This window comes from Mauremys mutica, chromosome 1 (genome assembly GCF_020497125.1).
Source record: "Mauremys mutica isolate MM-2020 ecotype Southern chromosome 1, ASM2049712v1, whole genome shotgun sequence".
Classification (NCBI taxonomy): domain Eukaryota; kingdom Metazoa; phylum Chordata; order Testudines; family Geoemydidae; genus Mauremys; species Mauremys mutica.
Genome location: NC_059072.1, coordinates 338,415,200 through 338,432,755, shown reverse-complemented (window position 1 = coordinate 338,432,755; position 17,556 = coordinate 338,415,200). Strand labels below are relative to the sequence as shown.

The window sequence follows — 17,556 nt, the reverse complement described above, 5'->3', positions numbered from 1 at the left end:
TACTCCTACTATGTCAAGCAGAAAACAAATGTGATTTGTGTGGCTTTTGATCAGTCATTTTTACAATGCTTTTCTACTGCTGTAAAGCAGAAGCTGTAAAGCTCTTGCGTGTTCAATTAATGTCAGGCTTGTAAAGTTCTCAGACAATAAGGGCAACAAATACTCAACTGATAGAGGCTGAGAATGGGGAATCTACAACTTAATGGATCTTTGTGGTTTAATAATAATCTCTGGTTGCAGTTCCCAGAACCTGGCCATAAAATAAACCAGCAACCAGGAAACTTGTGTGGGGTTTTTTCAGCATTCACTTTTACAAAGGTTTGAAATAGCTATCCCACTGAAGTGTAACTGTATGGTACCTTCACTTCAGGCCTCATTACTGCAGACAACTTTAGCATACACATCTATGCAATCTTTGAGTGCTATTCCCTAAGGATATCATTGTGAGTGCACAAGTGTGCCCAGGACCAGAAATTCTTTAATAGCAGTGCCCACTGGTCCACGCCTCCATCCTGCCCCCCCGTTGTAAGCCCAACTGAGAGCAAAGGATGGTGCCAACTGACTGCCTCTCCAAGTCCTTTTCTACCACTCATTGTCTGGGATGTAACCTCTGTTTCTGTGTCAATTTCTGCTCTTGGGTGATTTGCTTCATCAAATTTGTAACTATTGTAGATAGGACTTTTAGTTTGGATAGTTAATTAGTGTGGCTTGTAGTGATTGTTAGTGAGCTGAAATTGGGGAGGGGGGGTTCCTGCCATCAATTCCACCACCGTTTCAGGCATCTTTATGCCCAAAATTCCAGGCTTGAAGCCTTGACATGCCTGCCCCCGGGTTTTGATGAGCAACTTGCATAAGACTTGCCTGTATTGCCTCTGGGAAGCTCACATCCCCGCCAAGTTCACAGTGGTCCAAGAGCACTTTTTGTACAAGATGCACCCCTTTGGCCTCCTGACAGCCCCAAGAGTATTCACAAAAGTACTTGCGGTCTTGGCCACATACTTTCACAGATAGAAAAGACCAATATTTCCCTGCGTGCACAATTGGCTGCTCATGGGTCAATCATGCCAAGAGGTACAAGCAACTGCCACCACCTCACTCCAGCTCTTTCTTTCCCTCAGACTCTTAAGTCAATTTAGACACATTGACGCTCACACAAACCATAGATTTCACTGAGATGGGCCTAAACTCAGTCACATCAAGGCCCTACTCTGCCTCAAGACCAACTCCCCACTACTAGGGATCTCATCAACCAGCTTCATCTCAGACTCCAGTCCAGTCCTTGGTCTTGTTAGGTCACTTGGTGGAGTGCACCTATATCTCTCCATTTGTATGTCTGCACCTATTATCTCTTCAAATGTGGTTACAGTCTGTGCCCCAAACAGGGGTCCCTTGGACAAGAAGGTCTCTCTTTCTCAGGACATGTTGACATCATTCACCTGATGGCAGAGCAGAGACACAGTATGTTCCCATGCTCCGTACAAAGACGCTCACAACGGATGCTTCCCTACTGGGATGGTAGTGCATCTTGACGGCCAGACAATCCATGATTCCTGATCCCCACAGGAATCCAGACTAATATCAACCTGTTAGAGCTTTGGGCAGTTCACAAGACGAGCAAGTCATTTATACCTACCGTTTGGTCCACACACGTCCAAGTCAGAGCAGACAACATGACCACCTTGTACTACATAAACAAGCAGGGAGAAGCAAGATCCTTCACACTCTGCAGAGAGACAGTCCAGCTCTGGAACTGGTGCAACAGGCACAGAATCACCCAACACATCCTAGGGTGATAAATTCCCTCACAGACAGCTTCAACAGGCATTTACTTCCCCCACCTTCAAACAGTCTGGGGATCTTGGGATCCCTTTGTAACCTAGTACAACAAAAACAGATACTGCTCTTGGGCTGCCCATGGCCTCAGCTCCAGAGGGGACGCCTTCCTGGGGAAGTGGTCAGAAGCACTGATGTACACTTTCCCTCCCACCCCTCTGCTTCCTTGCATACTCAAGAAGAAAAACTTGATGGAACAACAGTGATCCTGATAGTGCCTTAGTGGCTGAGGCAAATCTTGTTCACTACCACACTGTACCTAGCCTCACGCCATTCATTTACCTACAACCATTCCTGGGCCTGCTGTCCCAGAACATGGCCAGGATGAACCATCCCAGCCCAGCATCCCTACATCTGGCAGCATGAGTTTTGGATGGATAGACAACCAACATAGAGAGAGCCTGCTCTCTACGAGTTCCTCAGTTACAGCTGGAGACCTTTTATGCAGATACGTTACTCTGCTAAATGGAAACAATTCTTTCTTTGGTGCCAGCAGGTAACCAGTGATCAGACTCCCCCTCATACTGGAATATCTTCTGTCACTCAGGACATCCAGCTTGACCTGAACCTTGTCTTTTCTGCTCACAAGAGACCACCGTTTGAATCTTTAGCCTTCCATCCTCTCCTGCACCTGTATAAGTGACCTTCTTAACAATGATTAATTCTGCTAGAAGGGTTGGAAATCTCAGAGCCCTTAAGGTAGATCTGACTTGTACAGTTTTCCACAAGGAGAAGGTTTTGTTGTGGCTACATCCTATGTTCACCTCTAAAGTGCCTTCTGAGTTCCATCTTAACCAGACTGTTCACCTTCCAGTGTTTTGCCCTAAGCCTCACCAAAGCATGGAGAAGACAATACTCCATTCCCTGGATGTGTGCAGGGCTTTACCCTTCTACCTGCACAGAACAGCACCCCTAAATTCTTTGTTGCTATTACTGAAAGAATGAAGAAGGCTGTTTCCTCCCAAAGGCTCTCTAGGTAGATTTTCTCCTCCATCATTCTTTCCCATAATTTTATGAAAGCCTCTCAGGGACCATTATGCAAGAGTCCAAGTGGCATCAATACGGGAACCTCTCCCTCCTTGGAGATATGCAGAGTAGCTGCTTGGAGTTCCATACAAACTTTTACCAGGCATTATGCACTGGTCCAAGCTTCTGCTGTGGATGCATCACTTGGCTTGGCGGCACAGCATACCCTCCTCCTCAACGAACACTGCTTGGGAGCCACGCACAGTGAATACCCATAGAGACCCACACTTGAAGAAGAAAGGAGGTTACTTAACTTATAATAACTGGATTTCTTCGAGATGCATAGTCCCTATGGATAATCATGGCCTGCTCTACTTTCCCTCTGTTTGTGTCATCTTCTGATTCATGGTAGAGTTGGAACTGGAGAGGTGGTCAATCTGTGCCACCCTTATGTCCTCAGCTAGGAGCACAAGGAGGGGCAGGGCGCAGGCGTGGACCAGGTTATTGAAGAAGTTGTGGTCCCAGGTGCAAAGAGCACATGTGCACACACATGTGAATATCCATAAGGACCACACATCTCAAAGAATTCCAGTTACTATAAGCCAAGTAAGCCAAGCCTTTCTGGAACTATAACTGGGATCTGAAAAATAAAAGACCACATTGCCCAATTCCATTACTGTTCTCAACCCGAAAAAAGACTTTCCTTTCTAAAATGTCCATACTGTTGCTGGGACTGGGTGGTGCAACTATCCCATCTGACAAATTTCAACCTATAGACACAATGTTTTGTTCCTCAACACACATTTTTAACTTTCATACTGTGTGCGCAATGGAATGAAGTCAACGTTGGTAGTGAAAGAATGTAGTTTGCCACCTGATGTATACACTAGAACCCAATTTATCCGAACCGCTGTTATCCAGCGCTTTGTATTAACCGAACAACCGCCATGCACAGATCCAGAAGCAGGCGATCTCTCCTGTGGCCACTAGATGGGGAAGCAGCCTCACACTTCCCCATTCTCTAGATTATCCAAATTTTTAATAATCTGATCGGCCCTGTTCCCAGTTAGATAAGATAAGGGGTTCTGGTGTATTTGTTTTTCCATATGTACATTGCTATTTCTCCAAGATGTGCTCTGAGGCAATGCATTTTCAGCATATTCTGTCTGTCTCTTATCTATTTAGATTATGAACTCTTCAGGCAGCAGCTGTCTCTCTCAAGGTCTTTACAATACATAGCAGAAAAGCAGAGGCCCTGGTCTTGATTTAAGTAGTCGCTACTGGAATATTGTAATAACAACATGGAATAAAAGGGGAAATAGATGCACAACTGCTGCTGTTGTCATTTGTGGGAATTCTTCTATGCCCAACATAAGGGCCCATCCTTACTCAGGCAAAACTCATGTTGGAGTGACCTCAGTAAGAACTGGACCCTAAACATTTATCACAGCAGTATGACAACTTTGTTTTTCTCCTCATCACTTTACATTTCAAGGTTTGCTACAAATATTAGCTAGTTAATCTCTCAAACCGCAGTGAAGTCAGTGAATATTAATATCGCCATTATTCAAATGGAGAAAATGAGATGGAAATGTTATTTACTTGTTCAAGGCCACAGAGTCATGGGTTAGATCTCAGTAGTCACTGGTTCTCAGTTTTGGGCCTTGCTTCTAGACTGCATTGCCTGTTGGTTTTGCTGAAGGATTACCATGCTTTTTGAATCAACACCCTATGGCGAGGTGTAAAGGATTGCACAGATTGCTCACCAGGGATTTTTGGTATAAGAAAGGCCACTCGACTCCACTACCACCACATCCCATGGTGTGCTAGGGAAATGAGCACCAAGGTTGCAACTGTTTTGCTTTCAAGCATTTTTTTTTTTCATCTTTGCTTCTCTTTCAGGTGTGAACAGAAAGGTGGTCTATTCCCTAGCAGACTCCGCAGATGGTTACTTCTCTGTGGATAGGTCATCAGGGATCATTATTTTGGAGCATCCACTTGATAGAGAGCTGCAGCCTTCCTATAACATCAGCGTAAAAGCATCAGACCAGAGCCTTGTGTTATCCCTGTCTTCATTTGCCACAGTTACCATTACAGTGCTGGATATTAATGACAACCCTCCTGTGTTTGAGAGAAGAGACTACCTTGTTACAGTGCCTGAAGATACCTCACCTGGCACCAAAATACTGGCTGTTTTTGCAACAAGCAAAGACATTGGTACCAATGCAGAGATTACCTACCTCATCAGGTCTGGAAACGAGAAAGGGAAATTCAGGATCAACTCAAAGACGGGTTTGTAGTAGAACACTCACGAAAAGAGTCTCTCTAACTCATAGTGCTTTGGGAAAACCTATAGAACTCAATAAGTTCCAAAGACAGCTCTATAGATCCTCTCATTGTGGAATTAGTTTTAGACAAGTTCCACATGAAAAAGAGTGGTATGATTTAGGGCCAGATTCAGTCACAGGCGGATAGTACCTTACTCCATGAATCAGTGGCCTAGGATGTTATAGGCTCTGAGTACAGATAGCAGAAACTAGTTCTTGGGGCCCAACTAGGCAGCCCTTACAGTCATGAACACTTACGCACAGTGGAGCACCTCAAGTGCTCGCCAGTGTGGTCAAAGGCTCTGCGATCCTGCCCTTAAGGTCTAACCTGCTGTGCTATCCAAATGTGACTCGCTGCTGATGCTCAGCAGACTGGGAGAAGATTGATCAATGGACAGAGCACTAAGGGCTTGTCTCTGGCCTTACATTTATAACCCTGTAGAACTGCGCTGACTTCAGTGAGGTTGCTCCTGATTTACAGCATTGTGAAAGTAGGCTTAAACCCTTTATGTTTTTATTATATGCAACCAGGGGCGGCTCTACCTTTTTGGCCACCCCAAGCAGTCATGCGCGGGAGGCGCCCCGGAGCCGGGGGAGCAGCGAACCTCCCGCGGGCATGACTGCCGAGGGTCCGCTGGTCGCGCGGCTCGGCTGGACCTCCCGCAGCTGCGGACGGTTCGCAGGTCCGGCGGCTCTGCTTGAGCTGCCGCAGGCGTGCCTGCGGGAGGTCCAGCCGAGCCGCGGGACCACCGAACCGTCCACAGTCATGCCTGCGGGAGGTCCACTGGAGCCGCGGGACGAGCGCCCCCTCCGCAGTCATGCCTGCGGCAGGTCCGGTCGTCCCGGGGCTCCGGTGGACCTCCCGCAGGCATGACTGCGGCAGGTCCGGCGGCCCAGCCTGCCACCCCCCCGGGAAAGGGCCGCCCCACGCGCGTGCTTGCCATGCTGAGGTCTAGAGCCGGCCCTGTATGCAACGAGTTTTTAAACAGCTTGCTTGGCTTTTTCATAGAAATACCTAGAAACACTGGGTATTCCAAAAGGCTACTGCTGTTTCAGTTTCCTGGTTGGGATCTATTCGTTATCCCCATTAAGTAACAGCAGTGAGCTGTCATCTTTCTATACCTCTCCCAGTCAGGATTCCCTCATCCCACAATATTTCAGCAAGGAGTAGGTGAATTTATACATAAGCACCATGGAAAGAAATTCTTAAATATTGTTAAATGTTCATTTGACAATGAAGCCAATAAAAGAGGTGAAGTGTAATCACACAAGAAGAAAATAGCATTTATTATTCATTAATGTGTGACAGCTTCATTATTACCAGTTTTGATGCAGGAGCTGAAATTCCAGATAGCCATGTACTGACGTAACATGCCTGATCAAGGCTTGAAAAATAATCCCCCTCAGTCATGCCATTTATCAATTGGAAGTTCCTGTTAGCAAGTGCAGGCTTCTCCACAGGATCTCTTCAGCGCTCCTACTCTCAGCAAGTCATGCCGAAGAGGGAGTGATGCTCATCTGGCTGGCGTTGCTACTCAGCCCTTCCCCTTAGTGCCCAATGTACCTCCCTCAATGCATTTTACTCAGTGCAAAAAAGCCTCTGGCTAATGATTTTTATTTAAAGTGCTTATGTCCTCAGGGTAGCATTGGTACATTAAGTTAATAAGATGAAAATGTATTCAAATCATTGGATAAAGAAAAATTCTGCTCCTGCAGTGTTGTGAGACAGAGGTCAACATTGTTAAACCTGGTTGCCTAAAGTTAGGTTCCTAAGTCCATATTTAGGCACCTAAACAAAGATAACCTGATTTTCAAAGCTGTTGATCACCCAACAGCTCCCACTTCAGCTGGAGTAGTGGATACTAAATGCTATGGAAAAATCAGACCTCTCGTATTTAGGCTCCTAAAGATAGATTTAGGTGTCTTTAGCTATGTAGGTTTGAAATTTTTGGCCAGAATGTTTATTGGATTCAGAACATTGAGCTGTGAATCAAGATTTCTGGATTCTATTTCCAGTTCTGCCACTGACTCCCTGTGAGCCTGGGCAAGTCATTAAACTGCGCTTTCTCCATTTACCCACCTATGGCACTGGTGTAATAAAAGCTACCTTTAGTGGAGCCATTAATCACTCCGAACCACTAGAAGGTCCTATCCTGAGAAGTGATATATAAGCTCAAGTTATTATATCTTTCTTTAATTTATACAAGAAGAAATGCGGATGTCTAATTGTACGTTTTCCTCGGATTTGCTGGCATTATCGTTTCAGTAGCATCATGTGGTATTTTGCCAGGGCCGGCTCCAGGCACCAACTTATCAAGCAGGTGCTTGGGGCGGCAACTCCGGAGCGGGGCGGCACTTTCAGGTATTCGGCGGCAATTCGGCGGAGGGTCCCTCACTCCCGCTCGGAGCGAAGGACCTCCGCTGAATTGCCGCAGATCGCGATCACGGCTTTTTTTTTTTTTTTGGCTGCTTGGGGCGGCAAAACCCCTGGAGCCGGCCCTATATTTTGCGATGGTGTTAAATAATGTATTCTATTATATACTGGTAATTTTTTGGCTATAACTATGCTGATAATATTACTGTTCACAGAGTTTGCTTCTTTAGATCCGTTAACATTCCTTCTCTTCTTTCAAAGGATCCATTTCTGTAATTGAAGCCCTGGACTATGAAATGTGTAAGGATTTTTACCTAAGAGTGGAAGCAAAAGATGGAGGTACGCCAGCCCTAAGTGCTGTTACTACAGTGAACATAAATGTAACAGATGTGAATGACAATGCACCAAAATTTAATCAAGAGGCCTACAGTGCAGTCATCAGTGAAGATGCTTCAGTTGGTGATTCCGTGATTATGGTGAGTATAATATATATGATTTCAGACAGAAAGTCAATACAAGGTGTTGCGATAAATAATTGTGTTTGCATAAGCATATAATAAATGATTATTCTGTGTCTGGGCAGATGATAAACTATAATAGCCACTGCACCTTTGACCACCTCACCTGCCGTCCGTCCGGTATTCTGTCTCTTCTAGAACTACTTTTAATGTTCCAAACCGCCAATCAACTTTCAAAGCAGCTGCCATTTACACCCCCCCTCCCAAAAACCCCCCCCGAAGATTAAATGTTTTCTTTTTTCCTCTCAATTTAGCACTCCGCCCTAGGCATAATTTTGCCCTGGACCCGTGACAGGTGATGTCTGATGTCTTGCGGCTCATGAGAGCTAGAAACACATAATGTTTTTCTTTGGAGAGGCAGAATTTATGGCTTTCCAATGAAATAAAAAGTGTTTTAATCTAGCCCTGCTGGCATGCAACATAGGATACCTCAAAATCACAACTTCTACTGTATCTGAGACAGCTGGCTTTAGTAGGGAAAGGCTGGGTAAACGAGTAGCATTAAAAGATTTTAAGGCTGAGATTTTCAAAGGCTCCTAAGGGAGTTAGACATCCAGCTGCCATTAAAAGTCACCTAGCGCTTTTGAAAATCCCACTCGAGAGCGTCAACAAATTTTCTAAAATAACTTCTCTCTAAAATGTGGATAGCCATCTGTCTTGGATGGTTTAGACTTAACAAATCCTGCACGTAGTTATCAGTGGTTCATAGTCATGCTGGAAGGGCATAATGAGTGGGGTCCCACAGGGATCGGTTCTGGGTCCGGTTCTGTTCAATATCTTCAGCAATGATTTGGATAATGGCATAGAGAGTAGGCTTACAAAGTTTGCAGTTTATAAGTTTACACTTATAAAGTTCACAAATTACTGATTACACTTATAAAGACACCAAGCTGGGAGTGGTTGCAACTGCTTTGGAGTATAGGATTAAAATTCAAAATGATCTGGACAAACTGGAGAAATGGTCAGAAGTAAATAGGATGAAATTCAATAAAGACAAATGCAAAGTACTCCACTTAGAAAGGAACAAACAGTTGCACACATACAAAATGAGAAATGACTGCCTAGGAAGGAGTACTGCGGAAAGGGATCTGGGGGTCATCGTGGATCACAAGCACTGGAATAAATTGCCTAGGGAGGTTGTGGAATCTCCATCATTGGGGATTTTTAAGAGCAGGTTGGACGAACACCTGTCAGGGATGGTCTTAGTCCTGCCTTGAGTGCAGGGGACTGGACTAGATGACCTCTTGAGGTCCCTTCCAGCCCTATGATTCTATGATTTTCTATTCTATGTTGGCAGGGAGTTAGACAAAATGATCCTTGCAGTCCCTTCTAACCCTATAATTCTATGTGGCCTAAACAAAATGTATGATCGTATGCAGTGATATGAAAGGCTCAGTACTTGTTTCATATGACTTGTATAACACACACACGGGCTTGCCCCTTGCAAATAATCTTCCCATTCCAAATTCATGATGAGAGAACTTTTAGACAAATATGCACTGTCCAGTAAGTTATATCTACTAACCTGACGGAATGTAAAGTTATTCCTTTGGGGTTTTGATTTCTTATTGTACCACAGAAATATTTCTTAATCTGTATAGTTAATTTTATTCTTTTCTCAAAAAGTTGATAGCAGAAGACCAGGATAGTCCTACCAATGGCCAGATTCATTTTTCCATAGTGAATGGTGATCGGGACAATGAATTTTCAGTTGATCCTGTTTTGGGACTTATAAAGGTTAAAAAGAGATTGGACAGAGAAAGGGTAAGATAACACGTGCTGGGCTTTCTTCTAAACTTACTAGAAATTGCATATGTATATTTACTTCAGCTGTGCTGCGGGCTTTCTGCATGACTGCAGGCTTGTCATTTATGTAGTCTGCAATTGGCACTAAAAATATTCTATCATCTATTTCTGATATTGCCCAATTCACTCTTTTCACCCCAGTCCTTTCTACAAGTAAACTGAGCTTGAAATGCTCCCCTCTCCACTGGCATAAGATCAGATTAAAGAAAACAAACCTGTGACAATGCAGAAAGCTGTGGTGTTAATGAGCTGCCACCCTGTTTCTATCATACACATACACAACGGTGATTGTAACGCATTCTGGACAGTAACACCAGGCACAGAGCCAAGACCTCAACTTTGAATTGGCAATGTGTGTAACATATCATTAGCAAGGTTATGTTGTGAAGTGGCCAAGCTACTAGAGAGGTAGTCATATTTGAGAGATCCCATTGCTTTGTTTACCCCAGTACAACGTTCACCCAAGACAACTTATCACCATTTCACCCGCCTCTCAAATAACAGCATTTGACAAACAAAGATGGTTTGCCTAGTGTTAGTGTGAGCATAGGAGAAATTTACATGACTTCAGCAATCTTACAACACATAGGGAAATCCCTGTCTCTTTGCCCAAACAATGCAGGTAACACTAGTGGTGCTAAGGACACAGAACTCATGAGGTCAGTGCATCTGTTTGTTCTTTGCTGCACTGTGGTCTATAGGCTAGATAGGTGCTATATATTTTTAACAGGACAGCCTTAATTTCTTAATTTGCTTTAATTTAATGTTTGTGTTTAGTATAGCTGCAAAGGACACACACGTGTGTGCTTTATGTAAACATGTATGTAGGGCTAAATTCACCACTGGTATAAACAGGGGCAATTACATAATGTGAGCAGAGTGGCACCTGCTTACATCAGTAGTGAATTTGGCCCATTGTCTCTGATGTTCTTCAGAGACAATACAGCAAGCCCAGCTCTGAAATACGTAGAATATAGCATATACTCTAGGACATCAATGTAGGGCTTCCTCATTCATGTACAAAAAAAATGCATAGGCTAAACTTTTGGAAGGAGAAACAATACTCATTTCAAAGGGGTAAACATACAGACAGGTCAAGTCCTTAAATCCAAGGTGAGTGACAGAGAGCACAGAAAGACAAAAAACAGAAAAAATATTATTCGTAAAAGTCCCAAGACAACAACCAACTCTGAATCAGCCAAAGCCTGTCATAGGAGAGAGGGAAATAAGAAAAGTCATTCCCCAGGTGCTGTTGTGATGTTTTAAACATAGTGCTGCAGGCGCCCTGTGGTTTGTGCTATAGTCTGAAGTAAAGACGTGTCCCAAAAGCTTAAAGACAACTGCTCTCCTAATGACATGGATTGTGTGGCTGTTTCTAATAAGTACCCAGAAAAATCTGTCTCTTTAGTGGCAGGTAGATGATATCCAGCTGCAAGCTACCTATCCAAGCCAGGGGCTACAGAGGCACTGGTGTTACTTGCCACTGAAAGTGTTTTTCAAATCATTTAGGCCACCTCTCTATGAACTTTACCTTGGTACTTTGCAAATGCCATGTTAGAAAGGTTTCATGTTAGATAGATAGTGAGACATGTTCTCAGAAATCACGTACAAAAATGTCTTGGAACCCATTCCTAAAATCCTGGTTTGATTGGAACCTGACCAAAACTTTGCAATTGACACCTAGGAAACTCAAAGTATTGAGTTGCTTGCTTGTAAGTTAAAGTTGTAATGGCTGATTTTGCATATTATATGCAAGGCACCAAGCAGTTTGTTTTCGAAATGTACCATTATCTACAGTATGCATTGTCTGGTACAGTTATTTTAATATGGTGAAGCCATTCAGATTATTGATAGCCTTATAAAACAGAGTTTGGGACACACTGAAGCACTAAACAGGGAAATGTTATACAAAGGGCAAGACAAGTAATGAGGCCAGACAGCTTTCCACAGAATGTGATACGTGCACACAGGATGGAAGGAATGATTTCTGAAATTTAGGACCCCTTTCACATTGATTTAATGTTTTCACCTTTTTGCAGGTGTCTGGATATTCACTAGTTATTCAGGCAAGAGACAGTGGCATCCCTCCTTTGTCATCATCTGTAACGGTCAACATAGACATTTCTGATGTGAACGATAATAGCCCTGTATTTACACCGGCCAACTATACAGCTGTAATTCAAGTAAGTTTATCCTGCACATCAAAAACTGATCTGACCTTTAAACATGAAAGCATTTGGTTACCATTAAGTTACTTTTGATCAGCCCAAGGTATATCAAATTGTCTCCTTTCAAGCAAAGGATAAGCATGTTTTTCTTAACTGTTTGACAGGACTCTGTGTTTACTGAGATTCCTCAGAATCTGCCACAGATTTACCATTTATCCCAGCTGGTCCAGAAACTTTCCCCTTGTCTAAGAAATGTTTTTTATTCTTCTTCTGCAAATGAAGTGGTTCCAGCTGCCATCTTCGGCTCTCTTGTCTTTCCCGTCTGTCCCACAGCTAGACAATGAATAAGCTCAAATTGTAAACAAAGGGTTCAAGCTCTCATTGATCGGAAGGGCATGAGGCTTTGAGAGGAGGAGAGAAGAAAATGAAAGAAGTTCTGGAATTTCCATTTCCCATACTCCTCTGAAAAGAGTTTCTGCCCTCTTGATTAGTGTATTCCTCGCCTGGTACTGTGAAGATGGATCTATCTATCTATCTTAGAGTTTTATACTGCCCCCAATCACTGTGGTATTTCAGTGCCTTCCCCATAAAATCAAGAGCAATTGCAAAGTCACTAGTGGACTTCATGGAGTCTCTAGCACTTCTCCCTTTACAGGGTCAGAGCTCTTTTTGCGGGAAGAGTTTGGAGAGGATCTAAATCTCTGGCAACCCCATGTTATCCATTTCAGTGTGTCCTGTGGGAAAACCATGAACATTGTATCACAATGCTGCATGATCACACTGGGGTGCAGTCATGAAAAATGTTATGAAGCAGCATTGTGGTATGATTACCTTCATAGTACTGGGGACAGCTAAATGTTCTGACTGGCAAGCACAGCATCACCCTGGTAAATGCATGTTGGTCCTGCTAAATATACCAATGGCTGTCCAACCCTAAGCTGGGTGATGAGCAGATAAGAGCTTAAAGTTTTCTTCACTTTATTCAGTGTACAAATGGTCATGTATAACAGATACAGTGGTGGTTTTAAAAAAAACAAACAAACCTGGACACCTCACTAGAGATACTGTGTCAAATTCTGCTATCAATCATCTCTGTGCTTCCCGACAAGTGAATCGTGATGCATGTGTGTAACTGGAGCACAGTGGGGTGGAATGTAAAAGCTATGGGGAACTGCGGTGGAAAAACCATTTTCTTGTGTATTCTGAATGTTATTTTAACAATATGGTGATTGTAATTTCTCTTTATACACTGTGTATATGCATAAAGGAGAATAAACCCATGGGCACAAGTATTTTGCAGCTGGTAGTGACAGACAACGATTCTTTTCACAATGGCCCCCCGTTTACCTTCACCATTCTGACTGGCAATGAAGAGGAGGAATTTATGTTGGACCCACATGGAGTTTTGAGATCTGCAGTTATCTTCAGGCACATGGTAGCAACTGAATACATGCTCTGTGTGCAGGTATGGCCTTATTATTGCACATCAGCACAAACCAAGTGCTCTTAGTGTCATGTCATTTTTGCCACTATTTTTATGTTGCCTGTTTGGTTTGTTTTTAATTGATTTTATTCAGTTAGTCAGTATAATGCATTGCAATATACAGTGCACAAAACAGTGCATTTCCTTCACTGCTCACAAACTCAATTTCATATAAATATAAATAGGTAACCTGCCACCTTGCCACTTTTATTTGTATGGAATGGGATTTGTGAGTAGCAAGCGTATGATTTAAGATTTTCATTAATTTTTTTATAAAGCTCAGGAAGGAAAGTAGGGGAATAGAATAACCAGGAAAAAATACCTTCTGCACATATAAACCCACAACAAAAAGAGCAACAACAAAATATTGTTATAGGGAAGGAAATCAGTTCCAAAGTCCGCAAATGTAGTGATACATTTTCCGAAACAAACCAAGAACTCATGAAGAATTTCCATGTTTGTTTAGTTTATAAGGGAGGTGAAAAAAGAGCTAATAATAGAAGTCGCTACAGAGGAACTTCGTAACCAGAGTAATTTTTGTGACGTCTAACTCAAAAGTACATTGTCTGTTTCTCTTCATGATTTACAGGCAGAAAACAGTTGGGTGTTATTCTGCAGCAAGCCTAAAACTCATATGCACAGAAACCAATTTTATTCTCAAGCCTTACAGGAAAAAAAAAACAACCTTTCCTTAGCCTTTATTATAAAACTGCCAATTTTCAGGCCAAACTAATTTTCCTAAGCAAAGTTCTGGTGTGGCTATAAATAGAGTATGTAATGGAAATGTGGTTACAATTTTACCGATGTACTTATGACTGTGATATAACTGGAGTAAAAGATGGACATCATAGTCTAAAATGTATCAGAATGTACAGAAAAATATTGTGGTTGACTTTTAGAGGCTTAATAGACAATTCACATCCCTTTCTTATTTAAGGACTTCTACAATTAAAACATTTTTAATGTTGTTTGGAGTGTTTGGACCCCACCAGCATATCTGACAGTTCAGGGCAGCTTAAAGAAGAGCCTCTCTTTCCACTCTACCACCAGTCCTCCTTTGGTTTTTTTTAATTAAAATTAATTTCGGAGGAGGGATAGGTTCAACAAAATTGCCTTTTTGGCTTTCCAGCCCTATTCATGGTGAGAAGGAGTGATTTTCAGAGGTGCTTAGCACCCACTGCTCCTATTGAAGGCATAGCATTATTAGCATTCTCTATTTTTTTCTTTTTCCTTGTTGATTTTTATAACCACATTCAATTCTCCAATAAAGATCTTTGGATCAAGTGGCAGGTCTGTGTTCTTTTGTTCTATTCTCCTTCAGAATGAGTAGTAAATCTTAATAGTGAGCTGAATGGAGCATTTTTATTACTGCACAAAAAGGACATTGATCCAAGTTTGCACAGCCTTCTGTCAGGAGGGCCTTGAGTTTTTTGTCAGACCTGCTCTTTTGCTCTCTATAAAAAGTGCAAATGATGCTATCATATGTGCTCTGGGTCACAGAGTCAGCTGTCCAAGCTCAGTTCTACTCTCATATTTTATTGTTAGTAATAGAGCATGCATCTTATTTCATCTTTGGAGGGTGATAAATTTTCTTTATTTCAAACATGTTTCTTGAGTGATTTAGGTAAAGCAATACAGAAAGCAGTATTAAAAAAACCAACCCAAACTTTCTAAGATCCTCATAAGCTAAGCAGAGTCAAGGTGGATCAGAAACTTCTGAAGCATGCCCAGCTGCTGCAGAAAGCAGTCCGGATGATTAAGTAGGTGGCACTCTCTTCTTTGAGTCCGTACTGAACCAAAGTGCCATCAGATGCGCAGGAGGAGCCATCATCCAAATGGGAGTGGGACTAAAATAAAAAACCTGATCATTTGTGGTAATTGAAGATCCCATGTAATACCGGAGTACAAGTTTTATCTGTGCTATTCTGGTCACATTTCAGTCTGCCTATATGTTTCCCCCTGCAGTTCACTTAGGCCTGGTCTACACTAGGGGGGATTAACCTAAGATACGCAACTTGAGCTACAAGAATAGCATAGCTGAAGTTGACGTATCTTAGGTCAACTTACCTCGCGTCCTCAGGGTGCGGGCTGACTGCCACCACTCCCCGTCGACTCTGCTTCCATGGTGGAGTACAGGAGTCGATTACAGGGCGATCAGGGAACAATTTATTGCGTCTACACTAGACGCGTAAATGGATCCCCGATAAGTCGATCACCACTTGCCGATTTGGCGGGTAGTGTAGATGTACCCTGTGATATAGTTTTCTTAATTTCCATAAAGTGTTTTTATATTCCACATCAGAGGGGGCAGCATTGCAATGTAGGGGCAAGGTGTTTCTGTATGTATATAGTTAGTAAAGTGCTTTGAAAGAGTGTCAGGATGACAGACTATATAAATATAGTAGTAGGGAGGAGGAGGAGGAAGAGTGAGGAGTTGTTATTATTGACTGTGATTTATGTGTGTGCTTGTTCTTTCCAAATGAAATTAGGCTAAAGATTCTGGGAAGCCTCAACAGGTGTCCCACACTTACATTCAAGTGCGGGTTATTGAAGAAAGCATTCACAAACCAACAGCCATTCCACTGGAGATCTTTATAGTCACCATGGAAGATGACTTTCCAGGGGGTGTCATTGGAAAGATTCATGCCACAGATCAAGATGTGTATGATGTTCTCACTTACACCCTGAAGTCAGAGCAGAAAAGTCTGTTCAAGGTTAACAGCCATGATGGCAAGATCATTGCCCTGGGAGGGCTAGATAATGGCAAGTACACATTGAATGTGTCCGTCAGCGATGGCCGGTTCCAAGTGCCCATCGATGTTGTCGTCCACGTGGAACAGCTGATACAAGAAATGCTGCAGAACACGGTCACCATCCGATTTGAGAACGTTTCCCCTGAAGATTTTGTGGGGCTCCACATGCATGGGTTCAGGCGCACCTTGCGGAATGCTGTGCTCTCGCAGAAACAAGATAGCCTGCACATTATCAGCATTCAGCCTGTGGCAGGCACCAATCAGCTTGACATGCTGTTTGCAGTTCAGATGCACACCAGTGGATTCTATAAGCCTGCTTATTTGATTCAGAAGCTTACCAATGCAAGGAGACACTTAGAAAATGTGATTCGCATCTCGGCTATCTTGGAGAAGAATTGTTCTGGACTGGATTGTCAGGAGCAGCACTGTGAACAAAGCCTGTCTATTGATTCCCATTCCCTGATGACCTATAGCACAGCGCGAATTAGTTTTGTGTGTCCCCGTTTCTACAGAAATGTACGCTGCACATGTAATGGTGAGTGCTACTCCCTCTTCACCTTCAATCTTTCCACATTATGGGTTAGGATAGTTTTTATTTCTCTGATGCAGATTGGAAGAGGCAGTTCAATTCATTTAGTTAAAGAGCACGTGGCAAATGTATGGTGGGAATTGATTTCTGAGGCTGGTTAAGAATTGTTCATGTTTATTGATGTAAATGGAAGATGGTGAACTTTCACCTTCTGTGACCAAAGGCCACTTTGCTGGAGGCATGGTAATCAGAGCCATCAACAAACCTTCTGCTGTGGTTTTCCACCCAATCCATAACAGTACTGAAATGTACATAAAGTGTGGTCATGTCAGAAACTGCCCAGTCAGTATTTAGAGACTGCACCCAGCATTTTGAAAGTGAGGATGACCTTTAACCTAAGTGATAAAGATGGAAAGGCCTTTTTCATTCATATTTGGGGTGAGCGGATGGAAACCAGTAAAGTATTTCATTACGTAATTGGGAGCAAGTAGTGCTTCTGACCTTTCAACCTACACTTGGGCTTCCAGGTATGTGCATTTTTGTGTGTGGTTGGTTTTTGTTTTAACCACTGTGGCACTAGTTCAGGAAATTGTTCCACAGTTTTGAAGGGATGTCATATGGGAATGGACAACATATTCACTAGGTTGCCATCTTCCTTCTGCTTCTGGTACTAGGTAAAAAACTTCAAGCAGTTATAATAATAGATCTGTTCCTTCCGTTTGCGCAGTTTTCTGTTCTTCATTCCACTTTGCCCAAGAGTGAAATAAGCTGCTGTAAAATCAATACATTTAAACCTCCC

The 17,556-nt window shown here is 42.8% G+C and overlaps 1 protein-coding gene across 1 annotated transcript in view; it reads left to right on the top strand.

The window, feature by feature from the left end:
- The window catches only part of FAT3 (FAT atypical cadherin 3), a 471,657-nt gene that overhangs the window by 399,149 nt on the left and 54,952 nt on the right, over nt 1-17,556 (top strand). The window contains exons 13-18 of the mRNA XM_045020047.1: nt 4,702-5,091; nt 7,762-7,976; nt 9,645-9,782; nt 11,864-12,007; nt 13,260-13,457; nt 15,965-16,763. Coding sequence (XP_044875982.1) covers nt 4,702-5,091; nt 7,762-7,976; nt 9,645-9,782; nt 11,864-12,007; nt 13,260-13,457; nt 15,965-16,763 — 1,884 coding nt within the window. The remainder of the gene's footprint in view (nt 1-4,701; nt 5,092-7,761; nt 7,977-9,644; nt 9,783-11,863; nt 12,008-13,259; nt 13,458-15,964; nt 16,764-17,556) is intronic.